The 20,976-nt window shown below is 39.0% G+C and overlaps 1 protein-coding gene across 1 annotated transcript; it reads left to right on the forward strand.

The window, feature by feature from the left end:
* The first annotated feature begins 12,153 nt into the window (after positions 1 to 12,153).
* On the forward strand, positions 12,154 to 13,314 carry LOC122278637 (uncharacterized mitochondrial protein AtMg00810-like). Its single transcript, XM_043088818.1, has 3 exons — positions 12,154 to 12,169; positions 12,356 to 12,480; positions 12,601 to 13,314. The coding sequence occupies exons 1-3, from the start codon at positions 12,154 to 12,156 to the stop codon at positions 13,312 to 13,314; spliced, it is 855 nt and encodes a 284-aa protein (XP_042944752.1).
* The last annotated feature ends 7,662 nt before the right edge of the window (positions 13,315 to 20,976 follow it).

Consider the following 20,976-nt stretch of genomic DNA (forward strand, 5'->3'; position numbering starts at 1 on the left):
GACTGATTTTTTCTTTGGTTTGGATAAAAGGTTATACCTAGATGCCCTTTACAACTAAGTATTGTTTTCGGGGTGGCAAGGAAAGTTCACATGTATCAAACTGCTCATAGTTGAAGTTCAGATAGCTAGATTATGCAGTCCCTGGTGGAAATTGTTTCTGTGGATTGAATTGAAGATTAAACACTGACCTTGTCTGCTTGTGTGACGCCTAAATCAATTTGAAGTTTTAGCTCTATCAGGCAGTTGTTGTTATTATTATTATTATTGTTAATCTTTCCCCCCTCTCTCTCTCTCCCTCCCTCCCTCCCTCCCTCCCTCCCTCTATTAGTTCTGGTATGTGATGTTTCCCGTTGAAATTTTTTATTACACTATTATTTTCATCATGAGAAATTATTGAAATTGATTGATTAACTGGTTGTGGAATGCTAAATGATGATAGCTTCAATGCAAAGATGAAGTGTACTAATTAGCATCATTCAACTGCTTCTGACTCTGCCATGACAGATATAGATATTGCTCATTAAGTTCCAAGAGTGAAAGACAGTAAAGAAATCCATTTTTCCAAGCTCTTCAAGTACAATAGACATGAGGGATAGTCTAGTCAAAAAGACAATTGGGAGAGTTGAAAAGTGATGGATATCAAACTTTTGGAAGAGGTCGAAGATGCGTGATTGGCGATTCTTCCATCTCTATGTCGAAGAAATCTGAGAAAGGCTCAAGCTTATTGAGTACTGGTAAGAAAAAGGTAAAGTTGGAGATGAGTGGGGAACACTTTAAACTATATAGCAGTGGACACAGCAGAAGTGACATGCTTGGTGTCAGGCCTAAGTGTAATATTCCCATGAGAGCAGTAGGGGATGCCTGCAGTTACAGGGAATGGCTCAAATCACGCTTGAGAAAAACTAGCATGTCAGGTACTGCCACCTGCTTTTAACTTGATAAGTTTCATGCATTTTACCTGGTATATTCTTTGTTTTTATGATCACCAAATAGCGTGCGTGCTGGCCTGGTGGAGGGTAGGCCTATTGGCTATCACAAAAGTAAAGTGGAGATTTTGATAGTTTTGCCCCTTTAATGTCAACTGGGTAATGCCTCGTTCGGTTCTTGGCTTGATGCTTTGCTGGGGTAAGGAAAAGGTGGGAGGAGAGCCAATGTAGTTTATAAACTGATGGAATTATGTCTAATTTGGACTATATAGCTGGAAAGGAATGATAGGGCATCAAAGAAAATAAAGTAGTCCTTAGAGGGATCTATTTGAGATTGGTAATGACTTCATTCTCTTGAGTAAAGGCTCTAATAATTTGTTATAATTTTTTCTTGAATTTCATTGATTTCTTAAGTCTTTGGATTTTGTTTATTTTTATTTATTTATTTTTTTTAATTATGATTTTTATTTATTTGTTGTCTCTTTCCCATTGGGACACCCTTTGTATACTTCCAGTTTACAGTGGTTGTGCCCCCTTTTGTATTTAACACTAACAAGATAAATATATATATATATACACACACATATATATTATTGATTGTCAACATAAGAAGATGGCTATATATTCTATATTTCCAAGTATCTAGATTATCCATTAGATTTTGACAAGGAGTTGGCTTGTAAGTTAGGTCATTACACATCCACAAACTTTGGTAAATTAGTAAACACCTCATGTATTTGTTTTTTCTTTTTACTTGATAGAGGTCGTGCTAGGAAAGAGAAAAAAACTTTCTAAAGGTGGCAGTGATGTTACTGAAGCTAATGCTTTCAAGGAAGTTTCACCAAGACTGCCCATTCAAAAAGACCAAGGTACCCTCCTGTTGGTTTCCATTTCTTGTTTGCCATCACTTTTGACACCCCTGTCACTTGCTGCATACTAAGTGGGATACTATTGTAATAATAATAACATCTAAGTTCTTTGTAGTCTCCGTACTTGTTTTGGCTCAAATGTTTTTCGATAGGAATTTCAGCTCAAAATTTTAACTAGATGAGAATTTTGAATCATATTGAAGTTTTGTTATGGGAAACATAAAGCCATTTTTAGTCATCCCATTTAGACAACTAATATATGGCACTTCTTATCCCCTAGTATTTTTTTCCTTTTTTCATCGGGATGAATCTTAAAATTGACGTTGCTTGCAGTACATATGTTTTTTGGCCTCGAGCAAAAGATTTGGCAGGAATGCGCAAGAAAAGCACTAACTCCTAAATTGGATGTTCTGATGAGCTCCTTGTCTCCATCCGACTTGGAACATTGTTCTAAGGATTGTGCAACCCATGAGTAGTTGGTCTGCCTAGTAACAGTTCTTTAGTCCAACTTCCTACCTCTCTCTATAATGCGTATATAGTAACCACCGTCGACTGAAATCTCAAATATTTTGTCTCAATAAGCACCATCTTTGAATGGTTACTAGTGATTGGTAATGGTCACTTGTGAGAGTCATCAAGAACGAGAGGCAAGAGAAGAGAACAAGTGTAAGGAGAGAAAACTGTGATACCACATATGATAATAAGTAAGGTTCAGTGGTTTATAAGATCCCACATTGCTTGGGAAGGAGAAATTCTTACTCTGTCCTCCCTGCCCCGCAGGGAGACTACCTAGCAGGGCCCCACTCTGCCCCTTGCTCTGCACCCCCATATATAATTTTTTTTTATATATTTATATAAATAAATATATTGTATATAGATATATACAATTTGTTACTTATCAAAAAATATATACAATTTGTTAAGAACTTGAAGTTGTATTCAAGTTATTGGATTGCTTTGGCCTTCTAGGCCAACTTTTATATAGGAGGCCAAGTAAGTCCCACATTGCTTAAGTATGACTATTGTATTGCCTTAACCTCCTAATAGTAAGTCTCACGTTGTTTAAGTATGACTATTGTATTGCCTTGACCTCCTATATAAAGGTTGGCTTGGGAGGTCAAGGCAATCCAAAATAAAACTCTAATGAGTTTAAATTCTTTTTGTATTATAAATTTTAATTTATAATTTTAATTATATTATAATTTGGTCTAAAAATATATTTTGGACCCAAAAAATAGTTTTAGACCCAATGGGTCCGCATGGTGCGGGGGGCGGGGCGGATGAGGTTTTCAACGCTGCCCTTACCCCCTGCATGGTGCAGGGCGGGGTGCGGAGAAGGGACCCCCATCCTGCACCATGTGGGTATCACCCCTACTCTTTATAATGTTCCAATGGGATTTCAGTTGTATCATTGACTAGTCCTTTTAGAGTATAGGCCACGTGGTTTAGGTCTTCCATTAGGATGTTACAAATGGTATTAGAGCCTGTCTTAATTAGAAATGTGAGACTTGAGTCGTGCCACCTATGACGGACTTGCTTGACGAGGACGTATGGAATTTAAGGAGGGGAGATTGTGATACCCCATATGATAAGAAATAGTAGGTGGTTTATGGGATCCCATATTGTTTAGGAATGAGAAGTTCTTGCTCTTTATAATGTTCTAATGAGGCTCTAATTGTATCATTAACTAGTCCTTTTGGAGTATAGGTCATATGGTTTGGGTCTTCTATTGGGGTATCACAAATGGTATTAGAGCCTATCCCAATTAGAAATGTGTGACTTGAGCTATGCCACCTACGAGGGACTGGTTCGATGAGGACGTCGGGAATTTAAGGGGGAGAGATTGTGATACCCCATATGATGAGTAAGAGTAGGTGGTTTATGAGATCCCATATTGCTTAGGAATGAGAAGTTCTTGCTTTTTATAATGTTCTAATGGAGCTTCAATTGTATCATTGACTAGGCCTTTGGAGTATAGGCCATGTGGATTGGGCCTTCCATTGGGGTGCTACAAAAATCATCCTTAAAAGAAAATGTTTAGCATGACACATTGAGAAGCTTCAACAATTTTTTTTCTTCTAATTTGTGATGCGTTCAAGTGACACCTATTTAAGTTGTCTAAGGTTTGCACTTGAATTTCTTCCGGTGGATTGGGTATTAGAAATTTACTTTTATTCCACAAAGCTCTCTTAGGGAGATGGTTTGGTGGCATGCCAGAAAGAGAGAAGCTTTGTGGTGGAAGCTAAATATGGTATTATGTGGGGATGAAGTTAGCGAGTCTTTTGGAGTTATGGTGAGAAAAAAATTTGAAGAGGTTTTAGGATTTCTCTGGTGGGGGGTAACTGTCTACTCATCACTCGGCCCCCAAGGGACAGGTAGAGATCCCCTTGTTAATGTGGGCAGGCTTGGCGGAATAAGTTCAAACTGTTAAAGGTTGGGCAGGTTCCGGGTATATTTTATCCAATATTCAATCCTTGTATATACCCATGGGCCCATTTGATATATATATATATATAATATTATCTAAAACAAAACAACCCTTGTACTTGGGCTATTGCTTATCCCTATTATCAGTAAAATCTTGTTTACAAATAAAAATACAAAAATTATCTAAAACAAAACGCTTCTCATAGTGCACCAGTTCACTTTTTCTCTTCTTCATTTTCTTCTTTACTTCTACTCTATTTCTTTACAGAGCCTATGACCATACAAAAATGAAACACTTTTTTTTTTTATAAGTAAGAATGAAACACTTATCACTCTGTAGTACTTAACATGAATCTTTGCTTATTGATTGTGGAGGTTTGGACATTGGAGGTTATGGGTTTGTTACATGCTTGAAGTAGCCCGGGCGAGCCCATCAGGGTTGGGGCAGCCGAATATGCAGAGGGGTGGGTGTCAAGATAAGTCGAAAAAGGATGAATGAATAGCCGAATAGTTGGCCTTGTGATTTCTTTCTATTATATAAGCTGTACAAGGAATTCTATACATGGAAAGAGCTACGTAAATGCTACTGTTATTCCTATACAATCTGTCAAATATTAAGCTAATTACACGGAAGAGTAAATCAAGGAAATAAGTATGAAACAAATATGGAAACAAATATGGACAGCAAAGCTGTCCATTGACAGCCCCCCTCAAATTGATGCGGGTTGATCAACAAGCATCAATTTGCTACTTAGGAAGCAGTGTCGATGACGAGTAAGAGCCTTGGTGAAGATATCGGCAATTTGTAGTTCAGTGGAAATGTGGGGAAGAGTGATAACACGAGCGTTGAAGGCTTCACGAATAGAGTGACAGTCAACTTCAATATGCTTGGTGCGCTCATGATAGACAAGATTGGCCGTGATCTGAATAGCACTTGTATTATTGGCATGTAAAGGAGTAGGATCAGGCTCAGAGAAGTCTAACTCAGCAAGCAATCCTCGAAGCCAAATAATCTCGGAACAAGCAAGAGACATCGCTCGATACTCAGATTCTGTAGAGGACTTAGAAACTCGGTCTTGCTTCTTACTCTTCCAGGAGATCAATGCATCACCTAAGAACACACACCAACCAGTGATGGAGCGACGTGTATCAGCACAACCAGCCCAATCAGCATCGCTATAAGCAACAAGACGGGGAGAATTTCCTGCAGGAAAGAATAAGCCACGGGCAGAAGTGCCCTGAACGTAGCGTATGATCCGACGAACAGCAGCCAAATGGAGATGACGAGGAGTCTGAAGAAACTGACTAACTTGCTGTACATCAAAAGAAATATCTGGTCTAGTGATAGTGAGATAGACAAGGCTACCCACCAATTTCCGATATAAACTAGGATCAACAAGTAGGTCACCCTCCTCTTTGCGAAGCTTGATATTTAACTCCATGGGAGTATCGACAGAGGTAGCTTCCTGCAATCCAGCTGTAGCTACCAAATCACTAGCATACTTGTGTTGATTGAGGGAAATACCCGAGGAACTACGATGCACCTCAAGACCCAAAAAATATGTGAGAGACCCAAGATCTTTCATATGAAAGGATTCTGAGAGATGAGTCTTAAGCTGGACAAGTAAAGCAGAATCAGAACCAGTGATCACAATATCATCAACATAAACCAAGAGGACAACAATACCCATGTCTGATTTATGAAGAAATAATGAAGTGTCATACTTGCTCTGCTTGAAGGAAAATTCTAGTAAAGTGGTTCGAAATTTATCAAACCAGGCCCGCGGAGCTTGTTTAAGACCGTAAAGAGAGCGACGAAGTTTACATACATTGGAGGTCGGAGAGGGAAACAATCCCGGAGGTGGCTTCATATAAATACACTCTTTAAGATCCCCGTGAAGAAAAGCATTCTTAACATCTATCTGATGTAGTGGCCAATCATTGGAAGCAGCAAGGGCTAGAATCGTACGAACAGTAGTCATCTTAGCCACAGGAGCAAAGGTCTCCTCATAATTGACACCATATTCCTGATTATTCCCAAGAGCAACAAGTCGAGCTTTATAACGATCCAAACTCCCATCAGAGTGAATCTTGACTGAGTAAACCCATTTGCAACCCAGAGGAACTATAGTGGAAGGACAAGGCTCAATGTCCCAGGTGTGATTGGCCTCTAGAGCGGCAATTTCTTCCTGCATAGCTTGTCGCCAACAGTCATGCTTAACAGCATGTGAGTAGCATGTAGGAATATCAAAATTGGACAATGCAGCAGTCAGAGCTGGAACAGAATTGCCAGAAGAAAAACCATACCTATCCGGGGGTACAGACACTCGAGAAGAGCGACGTACCAAAGGCTCTGGAGGTGCAGCAACTGACTGATGCCGGTGTATGTTAGGATCAGATATTGGGTTAGCCACCGGAAGAGACTGTGAGCAGGAGCGTCTCGTATACACCATACCTGGTTTAAAGCGAGAACTGACATGATGAAGATCTGAGAGCTGCTGCTCAAAGGAGGGAAGGACCACAGTAGAAGAAGAGGGCACATATGACATAGGAAAGAAATGTTGATTTTCAAAGAAAATAACATTTTGAGAAATGCGTGTACGATGTAAAGTAGGATCATAACAAACAAATCCCTTTTGACACACATTATATCCCAAAAATGCACACCGAACAGATTGAGCAGATAGTTTATGTCGCTCATGAGGAGGTAAATGAACAAAATATACACAACCAAAGATACGAAGATTATCATAACTAGGTTGCTGAGCAAACAAGCGGAAATAGGGAGACTCCATTTGTAATACTTGGGAAGGTAAACGATTAATCAAATGAGTAGCAGTTTTTAGAGCCTTAACCCAGAACATGGATAGAACAGAAGATTCTAACAAAAGAGTACGTACCACATCAAGAAGATGGCGATTTTTGCGTTCAGCTACTCCATTTTGTTGGGGAGTAGCGGGACATGAACGTTGGTGAATAATACCTTTAGAAGCCAAAAATGCCTGAAACTCAGTAGACAAATATTCACCACAAGAATCTGTGCGTAAAGTCTTAATAGTCGCAGAAAATTGATTGTCAACATACGCTAAAAAATTAGTGAAAGTACGAAAAACCTCAGATTTAGAACGAAGAAAATAAACCCAAGTGAATCTGCTATAATCATCAATGAAAGTCACATAGTATTTGAATTTGTCATGTGAACTAACCGGGGAAGGTCCCCAAACATCACTATGAATAAGCTCAAAGCAGCTAGAAGCTCTATTGGCATGCAAGGGAAATGGAAGAATTTTGCTTTTACCAAGCTTACAAGAATCACACTGAAGAGATAAAGAAGAACATTTTTTATTATCAAGAAAACCAGAGTGCAATACATGAGATAGAATCTGAGTATTGGGATGGCCTAAACGACGATGCCACACCATACTTAGATCAGGAACATTATTACAAGCAAAAGACTTAATAGAAGAAACTGAAGAAAATGACGGAATAGGTAAAAATAGTGGAAACAAGCGCCCCACTTTAGGTCCCTTCGCGACCGGCTCCCCCGTTACCTGGTCCTGCACAACACAACCATCACCAGAAAAATTAACAGCACAATTGTTATCAACTAATTGACCAACAGAAATAAGATTCGTGGAAAGTTGAGGAGCAAGAAACACATTAGTAAAGGTAGATGAGGCATCTCCGACAGCAGCTGTGGGTAGAGATCTGCCATTGGCAGTCTGAATAGCAGAGTGACCAGCATAGGGCCGAACATGACACAGAGATGTGGGAGTATTCGTCATGTGATTAGAAGCCCCTGAGTCTACATACCAAAGTGTAGTAGAATTGTTACCTTGAAAGCCCATCGCAGATAATGCGGAAATAAGCATCTGTTGCACCATTTCAGGGGTGCAGTAAGTGGCGGCAGGGGATGCAAGATCAGAAGAAGCACCTGAAGAAGAGTCATGTGCTACAGAAGTTGCTGCAGGAGGAACAATAACAGAAGTCTGAAAAGCGTGGGCCTGATGATTCTGAGGACGGATACGACATTTTTTGATAATATGACCATTTTTCTTACAATAAGAACAATACTTTTTAGGACAATTGGCAGCAATATGCCCAAATTCCTTGCAGCAGAAACACTGCAGATTCTTAGAAGTCATAGAGGATCCTCGTCCTTGGGCAGCATAAGCCACAGTGGGCGTCCCGGAACTGCCATGAGATTGGTCCAGAAGAACTTGAGTACTAAGACGTTGTTCTTCGCGAAGTAACTCACCAAAACAAACATCAAGAGAGGGAACAGGAGATCTATTCAGTAGAGAGGAGTGAACAGATTCATATTCCGGGCGTAGTTTCATAAGAAACTGATCACGCCGGCTAGTCTCATGAAGCTTCTGAATAGTCGAAAGAGCAGCAACAGGAACATCCGCTATAACCAAATCGGTATATTCATGCCAAAGAGTCAAAAAAGGCCGAATAGTAGTCTTGGATGGAAAGACTACCATGTTGAAACATGGCAATCGCATGTTCCAACTGAAAGCGACGAGCATCATTATCTTGATGATAGACCGTCTTCAAGTAATTCCACATGGATTTAGCGGAGCGATGCGCCCGCAAGTTGGTAACAATATGTGGCTCCACCGAACCAAGAAGCCAAGACATAATCCGAGCGTCAAGAACAGCCCATGAAGGAATAGTCTTGGGTTTGTCAGAAGTGGATGGGTCGTCAACATCGGTACCGTCAATATGACCCCAAAGGTCTTTTCCCTTTAGAAAAAGTTCAAACTGAAAAGCCCAAGTAGAGTAATTTTTGCCAGTAAACTTGACACACACAGGTGCAGAGTCCATTGCAAAAAAAAGGAACCCGAGATAGCAGAAAAATAGTCTAAAAAAATTGAAAGAGACCAATAGAAGGACCTGCTGTCGACAAATAATAGAAGCCCAAAAAATATCCAGACCAAAAAAAATGTGCCGAAAACACCCACTCCAGGCAAAAAAGAACGACACCCAAAAAAAATACGTAGAGACTGAGAGAAATACCCAGACCTTAAACAGAAGCTGCCGAAAAAGACCACTCCAGGAGAGGAACGGGTCGATAGACTGAGAAGTTGCCGAGAAGACTCAAACTGAAATAGAGACTGCCGAAAAACACTACCCCAGAAACAGAATGCCGAGAAGCTGCCGAGAATGCTCAAACTGAAACAGAGGCTGCCGAGAAACACTACCCCAGAAACAGAATGCCGAAAAACACAAGGCTGTGACGTTAGATGTGAAAAACCAGAAACAGAAAAATGCCGAGATGTGCTGCCGAGACTCAGAAGACGCCGACACACAGAACCGAAGGGAAAAAGACCAAAAAAAAAAAATTCACGCGGGCAACAACAAACCGAGAGAAAAAAAAAAATTTTCAACCGGCTCTTGATACCATGTCAAGATAAGTCGAAAAAGGATGAATGAATAGCCGAATAGTTGGCCTTGTGATTTCTTTCTATTATATAAGCTGTACAAGGAATTCTATACATGGAAAGAGCTACGTAAATGCTACTGTTATTCCTATACAATCTGTCAAATATTAAGCTAATTACACGGAAGAGTAAATCAAGGAAATAAGTATGAAACAAATATGGAAACAAATATGGACAGCAAAGCTGTCCATTGACAGTGGGGGCAAGGACCAGATGGCGGTGATAATCCACCTGCATAGGGTGGGTATCACCCTAATTTCTCTTTTTATTAGTTTCTGGGTGGGGCCTAGGTCTAAAATCAGATTTTGGCACGATGCCTGTTTTGGGGACCAACCTCTGAAGACAATGCACTTGGATTTGTTTCGTCATTATATTCGTAAGGAGGCATCCATTGCAGAAACTTGCAATTGTTAGATAATAAGCCCCGGTGGGGTGTTACTTTTTATCACATCTGCCCATGATTGGGGGATGGAGTTGTTCTCATTAAAGTTTTATTGATTATACTCTTTGAGAGGTGAAATCCTATTTCGAAGTGCTCATCTCTGTCAATGATATCTATATATGGCAGTAAATATTTATGTAAATAGCAGTAGTTGTATATATGGGCATAGGCGCTAGTATTATTTCCTTTCCTGTACTGCTTTATTCTTTCCTATTTTACAGATAATTTCTGGATTGTAATTAAGGCTCAATTTATATAATATATGGGAAAACTCATTTGAGGGTATTGAAGCAAATTTGACATGGTATCAGAGCTAACTTTTCTAGGCTAAGTTTTCACTATTGTCGGCATCAAATATCTCTGGGTTAGTGTTCCTAAAGTTTTCCCTTTTCGATACACTCTGTTCTTGGCTATTCTGGTATTTCGGTACTTTCTGTTGTGGGTCAGTGGTCACTGGGGTTATCCGCACCCTCTGTTTTTCAGAGAGGTGTTCTTTGGCTGTTTTGCTGCACTCAGTTCATGGGCCAGTGTTATCTGGCATTTTGGTGCACTTTTTTATTTTTATTTTTTTTTACACAATTTTTTCTTGGTTGTCGGTGCATTTATCTCTCGGGTTAGTATACTTTTGGTGGTCGACAGTTTCTATTTTTTGTGGTGGAAAATTTTTCTGGTTCTAATCTTGGTGTTGTCTGTCGGCAACTAATTTTTTTTACTCATTCTGATGTTGTGATAAACATGTCGGGTGAAAATTCAATCATTCACTTTAATGAGAAGAATTATGGAAGCTGGGAATTCCAGTTTCGAATGTTTGTGAAAGGAAAGGAATTATGGGGTCACTTGGATGGATCTTTTGTGGCTCCTACTGATCTCAAAGAATTTAGTTCTTGGTCTGGCAAAGATGCCAAGATTGTTTCATGGCTATTAAGTTCCGTTGAACCCCATATGGTCAACAATGTTCGATCATTTACTACTGCTAAGGAGATGTGGGACTATTTTAGGCGTGTATATTATCACGACAATGCTGCACGCAAATTTCAAGTTGAGTTAGATATTTCCACCTACAGGCAAGGTAATCTCTCTATTGAACAGTTCTATGCTGGATTTCTAAATTTATGGAGTGAGTATTTTGGGATAGTACATTCTAAAGTTCCTAAGGCAGCCCTAGAAGCATTCCAAGTTGTTCATGCTGAGAGTCATAGAGATCAATTCTTGATGAAACTAAGACTTGAGTTTGAGACTGCACGAGCTGGTTTGATAAACCGTAATCCTGTTCACAAGCTTTCTGCTCAGGCTACTCAGTGTGCTTTTCTTGGGTATGGTAATGTTCATAAAGGGTTTGTGTGTTATGGTGTGGATGCTCACAAGCTCCGTGTCTCTCGAAATGTGGTTTTCTTTGAAAAGCAATATTTCTTCCAGTCTTGCGTTTCACATGATTCTACTTCTGCTCAGTTGCCTATTTTTGATGATGTCTCTTGTACTCTTGAACGTTTTAAGCCAGGGCTTGTTTATCAAAGACGTCGTCCACAGTTTCCGCTACACCTTCCTATCACAAAACTGACATCTGATCCCATCCCAACTGAACCTCGACGATCATCTCGAGTTTCACGCCCCCCGGATAGGTATGGGTTTGTACATACTGCCCATCAGGCTACTCTTGATACTACTTATGTGCCCAAGTCTTATTCTCAGGCTGTTGCTCAAGCTTGTTGGTGGCAAGCTAGGCAAGATGAACTTCAAGCTCTTCAGGATAACCACACTTGGGACATCGTCTCATGTCTTGATGGTGTAAAACTCATTGGCTGCAAATGGGTGTACACTATTAAACTTAGGCTTGATGGTACTATTGACAGATATAAGGCCTGTTTAGTGGCTCTTGGAAATTGTCAGGAGTATGGCCTTGATTATGTGGAGACCGTTGCACTTGTCGCCAAGATGACTACTGTACATACTCTTCTCGCCATTGCTGCTTCCAAAGGCTGGTCTCTTAGGCAGATGGATGTGAAAATGCATTCTTACATGAGGATTTGAAGGAAGAAATCTATATGTCTCCTTCTCCTGGTATGTTCAGTTCATCCTCCATTGAGATTTGTTGGTTGAAGTGATCTTTGTATGGCTTAAAGTAGGCACCGCATGCATGGTTTGAGAAGTTTCGCACCACTCTTCTTGATTTTCATTTTACTCAGAGTCGGTTTGATTCTTCTCTTTTTATTCAGAGAACTGTCATTGGACTTGTTCTTCTTTTAGTATACGTCGATGATATAGTTATCACAGGTTCTAATTCTCACCTGATTGAGCGACTACAGCAGCATCTCAAAACTACCTTTCATATGAAAGACCTTGGCCCACTTCAGTATTTTCTTGGTCTCGAGGTACATTCTTGTTCCAATGGTATGCTTTAGCTTCAGCACAAGTATACCCAAGAGATTCTCATCTTGGCTGGACTTCAATCTAGAAACTCAATACTTACACCTTTGGAGATCAATTTAAAGCTTTGTCGGGATGAGGGTGACATATTATCTGATCCTTCTCTGTATCGGCAATTAGTAGGGAGTTTAAATTACTTGACTATTACCCGACCTGATATTTCCTTTGCTGTCCAGCAAGTTTGTCAGTTTATGCAGGCTCCTCGTCAATCTCATCTTACAGCAGTACGACGGATCATTCGTTATCTCAAAGGTACATTTGGTAGAGGTTTATCCTTTCCTACTAAGAATTCCTTACAATTAACGGGTTACAGTGATGCTGATTGGGCTGCTTGTGTGGATACTCGTCATTCCATTACTGGTTGGTGTATGTTTCTTGGTAATGCTCTCATTTCTTGGAAAAGTAAGAAGCAGGATCGTGTATCCAAATCTTCTACTGAATTTGAGTATCGTGCTATGTCATCAGCATGTTCTGAGATTGTGTGGCTTCGGGGTTTACTGAGTGAACTTGGTGTTCCACAACTTACTCCTACCCCTCTTCATGCGGATAACACCAATGCTATTCAGATTGCGGCCAATCCTGTGTTCCATGAGCGCACCAAACACATTGAAGTAGATTGCCATTCCATTCATGAGGCATTTGATCATCATGTAATTAAATTTCCTCACATTTCTACCGAACACCAAACTGCCGACGTCTTTACCAAGGCTATGTCTCGCCACCGTCATCAATTCATGATTGACAAATTGATGCTTCTTGATCGACCAGCATCAATTTGAGGGGGGATGTCAATGATATCTATATATTGCAGTAAATATTTATGTAAATAGCAGTTGTTGTATATATGGGTATAGGTGCTAGTATTATTTGCTTTCCTGTACTGCTTTATTCTTTCCTATTTTACAGATAATTTCTGGACCGTAATTAAGTTTCAGTTTATATAATATACAGGAAAACTCTCATTTGAGGGTATTGAAGCAAATTTGACAATCTCTCCAGTTCTCTCTTTATTACATGGAAGTGTATGTGGAGAAACAAAGCGCCTTTGAGGGATGATTTTTTTAATGATGAGAAAGTGGCATATTGTTGTGCTGGAATGGTGGTGCATTTGCGGAATCTTGCTTATTTTCTTCCTATAGCTAGGTGGTTATATTTTTTTCATTTTGTTTCTGTGTACTTCGGTTGCGCCCTTATCTTCTCTTAATGAAATTTCTGAATTATTTCTATAACAAAAAGATCCTTTTCTTAGAAGGGTCCCTAATAAGCTTGTCTTCCTCTCCTCATCTCAAGCTAGTAGAATATAGCAGATTAAAGAATCAAGTATGTGCATCAACCTCCCAGTCATGTCACTTGACATGATAGAAACATAGCTATGACAAATTTGTGAAAATCAGAAAAATGGGCGTTGCAACATTGTCTAAATACATTTTGCTGAATTCATGTATGTGTGGAATGTATTTTATACATGTAAGATGTTTGCCTGCATCTACGTTCTACTAGTAGTAATCAGTTTTCATCTGATCAAATTATTTCAACTCTTCATTTGTAGAAACATTCTGTCCAAAACTGTCTGTGCAGGTTGGTCTCTATTGAGTGTTAACCGATTGTCTATAGAAAATCTTGTTTTAGAAAAGTGGATCAACTCTTTCTTGTATACAGCCACATATCTTTTGTGTCAGTTAAATATCTATTCATGTAAAGAGATGAAGGGAAAGGAACAGAACTTGTCTGAGGATGCGTATGATATGAATTCATCATGGCCACAGTTATGTAGAAATGTCAATCCTACTTTGACATGGCTGTAAATGCCACATCAAACCTTGTTCTAGTGAGAAATGCATGTCTGTGTCCTTTCTGAAAAACTTGCATGTCTGTGCCCTAGTATCTTGAACTTCAACAGAATCACTGATATAAATGGTTGCAGAAAACCATATATGTTTAGTATTTGAAAGCCTTCTCAATTACTTGCCCCCAATACTCTACATAAAGCTTCAGACAGTAGAATAATCTCTTTTGAATGGAAGGTAAAATATTAATATCAAATGGATCATGGACAAGACTGACAACTCAAAATTTACCATTTATTTTTTTCAGGGTAGATTTTGGTTCAAGTAAAAACCGGTTTGTTAATTCGGAACCGAGCCATGAGTTGCAAAGCATCTTTCTTCCTGTATGCTCGCTCATTTAATATTCTGCTTTCATTGTGCTTTTATCAACTAATCATTTTTCTTAAACGAATTATCTATTAAAAAAAAATTAAAACAATATATTTCATAATGGGTAGATTGTAGTTCTGTAATTTGTGTGCATTTTTTAGCGTTAGCAGGTTGCAGGGTATAATTCCTAAAGGTACTTCTTTTTGCTAAGAAATGAGGAAACAAGAAGAGAGGTTTGGTGCAATCTAATGTTTGAACGACTCAAATAGTCATAGTGTTCAAAGGTTATAACACTTCTAGTACATGAAGGGTTGTTTTGGGCTTCAGCTGTCTTTGATGCAGTGACGAGTGAGAGACAGTGCAGGGAAAGAGAGGCAATGTAAAGCAGAGAGATATTGTGGTATGCCTTTTTGAGTGTGGGCAACAGTCTGCGCCTGCTTGGGCTTTTGTTGGTCTATCTTTAGTAGTGCAGAGTTGGTCGTTTGCAAAAAAGCTGGCTTGCAGCTGGGTTTCTGTTTCAGCAATGCAGAGGCGGGCAGTGAGAGATAGAGCAGAGAGAGAGAGAGAGAGAGAGAGAGAATTGTTTTGGGAAGCATAAGAAACTAGGGAGGATGTGTGAGAGATGAGAGCTACGTTTGTGAAATATATAAAGAGGGAGGAAGGGGCTTTCAGTCTTATTTGGAAACGTGGGCAAGGGAAATTTAAAAAGAAAAGGGACTGTAAAGGTTGAATTGGAGTAGGAGGGCACAGTGGGTACTGTTAGAGAGAAGTATGGAGGAAGAAAACTATAGAGGCCTTACCGAGATGGGAGTATGACAGGCGGGAGGAGTTTCGGTTGATTTCCAAATGGGCCAGATCCGTAGATCCAAGAGAAGCCCAACTTATACAATAAAATATCAGAAGGGCTTGTAGAAGTTTATGGGCCCAATAAAAATTTTCATCTTAGCCATATGGAACTGCTGATGGGGTCTTACATCGTTATTGTAATTTGACTTTTATTTCTAGTGGAAATATCTATATGCTAATTTTATTTCATCTGTTAAGAATCCTTGAGATTTTTCCTCTGCACATTTTCTTCCGTTCAATACTAGGATGGATGGGACTGTGTGGCTAGGCTTAACATGGAACGTAATGGAGAATGTCCCGCAGATTTGCAGAGTATGAAATCCTGTATAAAGGATAAAACAGATGGTGAATACAAGACTTGCATCATCTGCAAGCATGGAGGAAAGCTCTTGTGAGTTGCCTTATTTTTATTGATTTCTTTCCATTATTGCTTGTTTATCTTAAACAAACTTTAATATGGGATCTTACCTTTTAAACCCGTTATCAATTCATCATCTCCAATTGTGTTTACTTTGGTCAAGTCTGTTTCTTGGTTAACCTTTTGAATTCTTGGATGTCATGCATTTACTTATACACAAGATCAATACCCAGTTCTAGTCTTGTCTAAGGCTCCATTTGGGTAGTGAGAACACTCCACTTCTATTCATTATTTTATTATTACTTTTCACCTACTTTTCCCTACTTTTTACTACTATTCAATATTTTATTATTACTTTTTCACTACTATTCACAAAATATTTGAGATTACCTCACTACTCAAACACAACCAAAAGCTTCGTTTGTTTTCGTAGATGAGATGAGATGAGATTAATTGAGATAAAAGTTAAAAGTTAAATAAAATATTGTTAGAATATATTTTTTTAATATTAATTTTATTTTGGGATTTGAAAAAGTTGAATTGTTTATTTTATTTTGTATGAGAATTTGAAAAAGTTGTAATGATTAGATGAGATGAGATGAAAAGTTTTGTAAAAGTAAACGAGGCTTAAGTCTTCTGGAAGGGGTGGCTTGGATATGGTTGTAGCCTTTAGCCTCTTTTTAAAAATTTTATTCTATAGTTTCCAATGTCTAGGGACACACTGTTGTTCAAGAAGTTAGATGGTTTTTTGAGCTTACTTTGTAAATGGTTGTTTGCCTCCTGATAATACCTACTATTGTTGGTGTGTCATCCTCCGACACTCCTAATTCTGCTGTGTTTAACAGCTTATGAATAAGTGTTGGGGGACACTGTCATTCTTCTGGTGAATGTACCTTGTACATCCCAGCAACATGATGCTAGAAGCTATCAAGTTTTTTTTTTATAGGTAAAAATAACTTTATTAACAAGAATGAAATAGTTGTTGCTCAAGTACTTACAAAAAAAAAAGAAATAGGTGGTTGCTTAAGTACGTAGGGAGTACACAAGAAAACACCTACTACATTCTAGGAACCAGAAAAAGAAACAAGAAAATCATAAGCACTAGTTCCATCAAATACAATGTAGGAGAAAACCAAAGCAATGAAGTTTGCACAAAAAGCCTTCAAAGTTCCTCTAAATTGCACTCCCTCTTTTCAAAGAATTTATCATTCCGTTCTAGCCAAATACACCACATAAGTCCAAGGAATCATTCTCCAAACTGCAGCCACCTAGGGCAACCTCGAAGACCATTCCAGCAAGCTAGGAGATCCACCACCATCTCCCCAGCATCACCCATGCGATACCTGATCTACTGAAAATCTCATCCCAAAAGTGCCTTAGCCACCTCACAATGCAATAATAGATTCACCATTCTTCTTACACATGAAGTACCAATCCATGACAATAACACCATGCTTTCTCAAATTGTCTATAGTCAAGATTTTACCAAGAGAGACAAATAAAGAACAACTTTGGAAGGTACCTTGCTCATCTCAATCAATACTCACAGCATGCATACAAGGCACTGAAAAACTTAGAAAAAGCACCAATTTCCCCAATCACGGGCATCTCTAGTAAAGCAAATGTTCCACTTATAAGAATCATTGGTGTTGACCAAAAGGTCCAACACCAAGGCCTCCTGATCAGAAGCTAAACGATGAAGGGAAAGGAACACATTCTTGAGTGCGAGGTCACCACACCAAGTATCATGTCAAAATCTGATTATGGATCCTTCTCCAACCTCAAAATATATGTTAGTAGCAAAACTCTCCCAGTCCTTCCTACTCCGTAAACTCCTTAGAGCATTAACCCCCTAAGCACTTCCATATTTGAAGTCAATAACATCCATCCAATAAGTCGGGTTTTTTTTTTTTTTCCCCCTTGGATGAATATTTGGAGGAGTCCGAAGAGAGAGAAAACCGAAGGCACCCAATTCTATTCCAAGGGGTTGGGGTTGGGGAGGTGTGTTCTATTCCAATTCTGACTTGGTGTATTTTGGGTAGTTTTTCATGGGTCTTTTGAGTCATTAGGAGCTCTCTACTATGAGCTAGGTGTTTTTTTGTATACATCTAGTGTACTTAGTTACTCCTATTAATATATATAATATTTTTACTTGTATATAAAAAAAAAAAAAATCCCTCCAAAAAGAATCTCATTCTAGGTGGTACTTCCACAACCATTTCCCAAAAACAGCTTTGTTAAAATTTGTCAAATTACAAACCACTTATTGTCCATTAGAAATTGGAGAGCAAACTTTTTCCAACTCTCCAAATGGAACTTGGCCTCCTTCCCAATTTCCACCCCACAAAAAAGCTCACTTGCCAACCATCTCTCGATCTTCTCAATGACCCCATCCCAAATGACTTTGGCCTTAAAAGGAGCCCTTAAAGGTAGACCCAAATATTTTGTAGGCAGAGAAGTGACCTTGCACCCAAAAAAACTAGCCAAGCTTCTGATATTGCTCACAACCCTCACTTGTAGTATCTCAGACTTCCCAAGATTCACCTTGAGCCTGGATGAAGCTTCAAAGCATAACAAGAGGGGCCGCAATGCTTGTATCTAACCATGATCAGCCTCGCAAAAAAGTAAAGTATCATCTGGAAAAAAGATGAGAGACAATGATAAAACCATTATTAGCATGTCCCACCAAGAATTGAAGAGAAAACCTCAACCATCTTGCTAAGTTTCTCCACAACAATAACAAAGATGAAAGGGGACAAAGGGCCCCCTTGCCTCAAGCCACAAGAGTTGCTGTAAAAGCCCGTAGGGGTGCCATTTGCCAACACCAAGATACGAGTCGTGGATACACAATGCCTAATCCCAATTCACATAATACAAGAGGAAATCCCAATTCAAATGATCATATGCCTTTTCTATGCCAAACTTACAAAGAATACCAAGAACTCCCTCTTTAATTATACTCTTCAGGCATTCCTTGGCAATGAGCGCTAAGTCAAGAATTTGTCTCTCCTTACCGAATGCATTTTAGGGCTTAGAAATAATCTGCTCCATAACCGTATTCATACGGTTGGTTAGGACTTTTGAAAGTATCTTATAAACCCACTCACAAGACTTATGGGTAAAAAATACTTTACCTTCGAAGCCCTTGTTTTTTTTGGATAAGAGCAGTGAAGGTCGTCTTGAGGCATTTTTGAACTTCATAAAGGAATGAAACTCATGGAATAGCCCCAAAACATCCTCTTTCACGATATCCCAGCAAGCTAGAAAGAATGACATGGAGAAGCCGTCAGGCCTGCGAGCTTTGTCTTTTGCCATCCTCCTAATCACATTATGGATCTCATCTTCACCGGAAGGCCATTCCAACCATCTAGCACTTTGAGGATCAAGTGAGTCAAAAGCCAAACCATCAAGATTTGGCCTCCAATTAGCTTGTTCTAAGAGGAGACTCATGATAATGCACAATATGATCCTTAATCTTGAAATGATTAGAAATCACATGGTTGTTAGAATGAAGCATCTCAATGGCGTTGCTTCTTCAAATCATTCTTCAAAGTGTTAAGCTTACTAGCAAGAATGAAACTAGGGTTGCTAGGAAGTTGATAAGATGACCACCAATGTTTAACCTTCTCCCCAAAACCATCAGCTCCTAACCACATACTTTTAACTTAAAATACATTTGACCCCCTTAAATACCTCCCAATCCAACAAAATAGGGAAATGATCTGTGCATACCCTAAGCAATCTCTTCTAACACAACTCTAGATAATGAGCCTTCCAAGAGGGAGAAACAAGAACTTGTCCAATCTCGACCAACCCTGATTGTTGGATCATGTGAACTCACCTCTAACAAGAGGAAGGTTCAAAAAATTGAAATAAAAAATGAACTCAGAAAACTCATTCATCGTTGAACTAATACAAGACTCCCCAAATCTCTCACTAGGAAAGCAAGTGATGTTAAAATCCCCACTAATACTCTAGAATGAGAGAATAATTTGCAGGAATAATTCTCATTAAATTCGTAACATAGGTACAAGGCAGTATAAATAGATTACAGCAGAAGGAAAAGGAAAGAATAAATCAGGAAAGAATAAATTAAATGCTAACTTTTAAGGAAACTAAATCTCCTAGAATATTCACACATTTACAGCCATTATCTCTTAGAATACAGCAGAGTTGACTAGGCAGATTTTGGAACTTTCCAACACTCCCTCTCAAGCTGGTTTGAAGATATCTTCCATAGCCAGCTTGCTGATTAAGTTTTCAAACTGTTTCTTCTGCAGTCCCTTTGTAAGTATGTCTGCTACTTGCTCAGCTGTAGAAATATAGGGCAAACAAATTACCCCACTATCTATTTTCTCATTGATAAAATGCTTGTCCACCTCCACATGTTTTGTTCTATCATGAAGAACTGGATTGTGAGCAATAGCTATCGCAGCTTTATTATCACAATATAATTTCATTGGTAATGAACTAGTAACTTTCAACTCTTCCAGCAATCTTTTAATCCACGGTGCTTCACAAATTCCATGAGCAACATCCTCAAACTTAGCCTCTGCACTACTCCTTGCCACCACATTTTGTTTCTTGCTGCGCCATATTACTAAATTTCCTCCAACAAATGTGCAATAGCCAGAAGTTGATCTCTTATTAGTGACACTTCCAGCCCAATCTGCATCAGTGTATATTTCCACTTGCAAACTCCCATGACCTCCAAACAATAAGCCTTTACTTGGAGTCCCCTTTAGGTACCTTAGGATTTTGTATACAACATCAAAATGTTCAGGTCCTAGTGAGTGCGTAAACTAGCTTACCACACTTGTTGCAAAGGCTATGTCAGGCCGTGTGTGAGAGAGATACAGTAGTTTCCCTACCAATCTTTGGTATTGTTCTCTATTGATTACTTCTTTAGGTTTAGCTGGTTGAAGTTATAGATTCGGCTCTATAGGTGTTTCTGCAGCTTTACACCCTAATAAACCTGTTTCTCCAAGTAAATCAAGAATATATTTTTGTTGGGAAACAAATATACCTTTCTTTGACCTTGCAAACTCTTTGCCAAGAAAATATTTCAAGTTACCTAAGTC

The sequence above is a fragment of the Carya illinoinensis genome, chromosome 10 (genome assembly GCF_018687715.1).
Source record: "Carya illinoinensis cultivar Pawnee chromosome 10, C.illinoinensisPawnee_v1, whole genome shotgun sequence".
In the NCBI taxonomy this organism is placed as follows: Eukaryota; Viridiplantae; Streptophyta; class Magnoliopsida; order Fagales; family Juglandaceae; genus Carya; species Carya illinoinensis.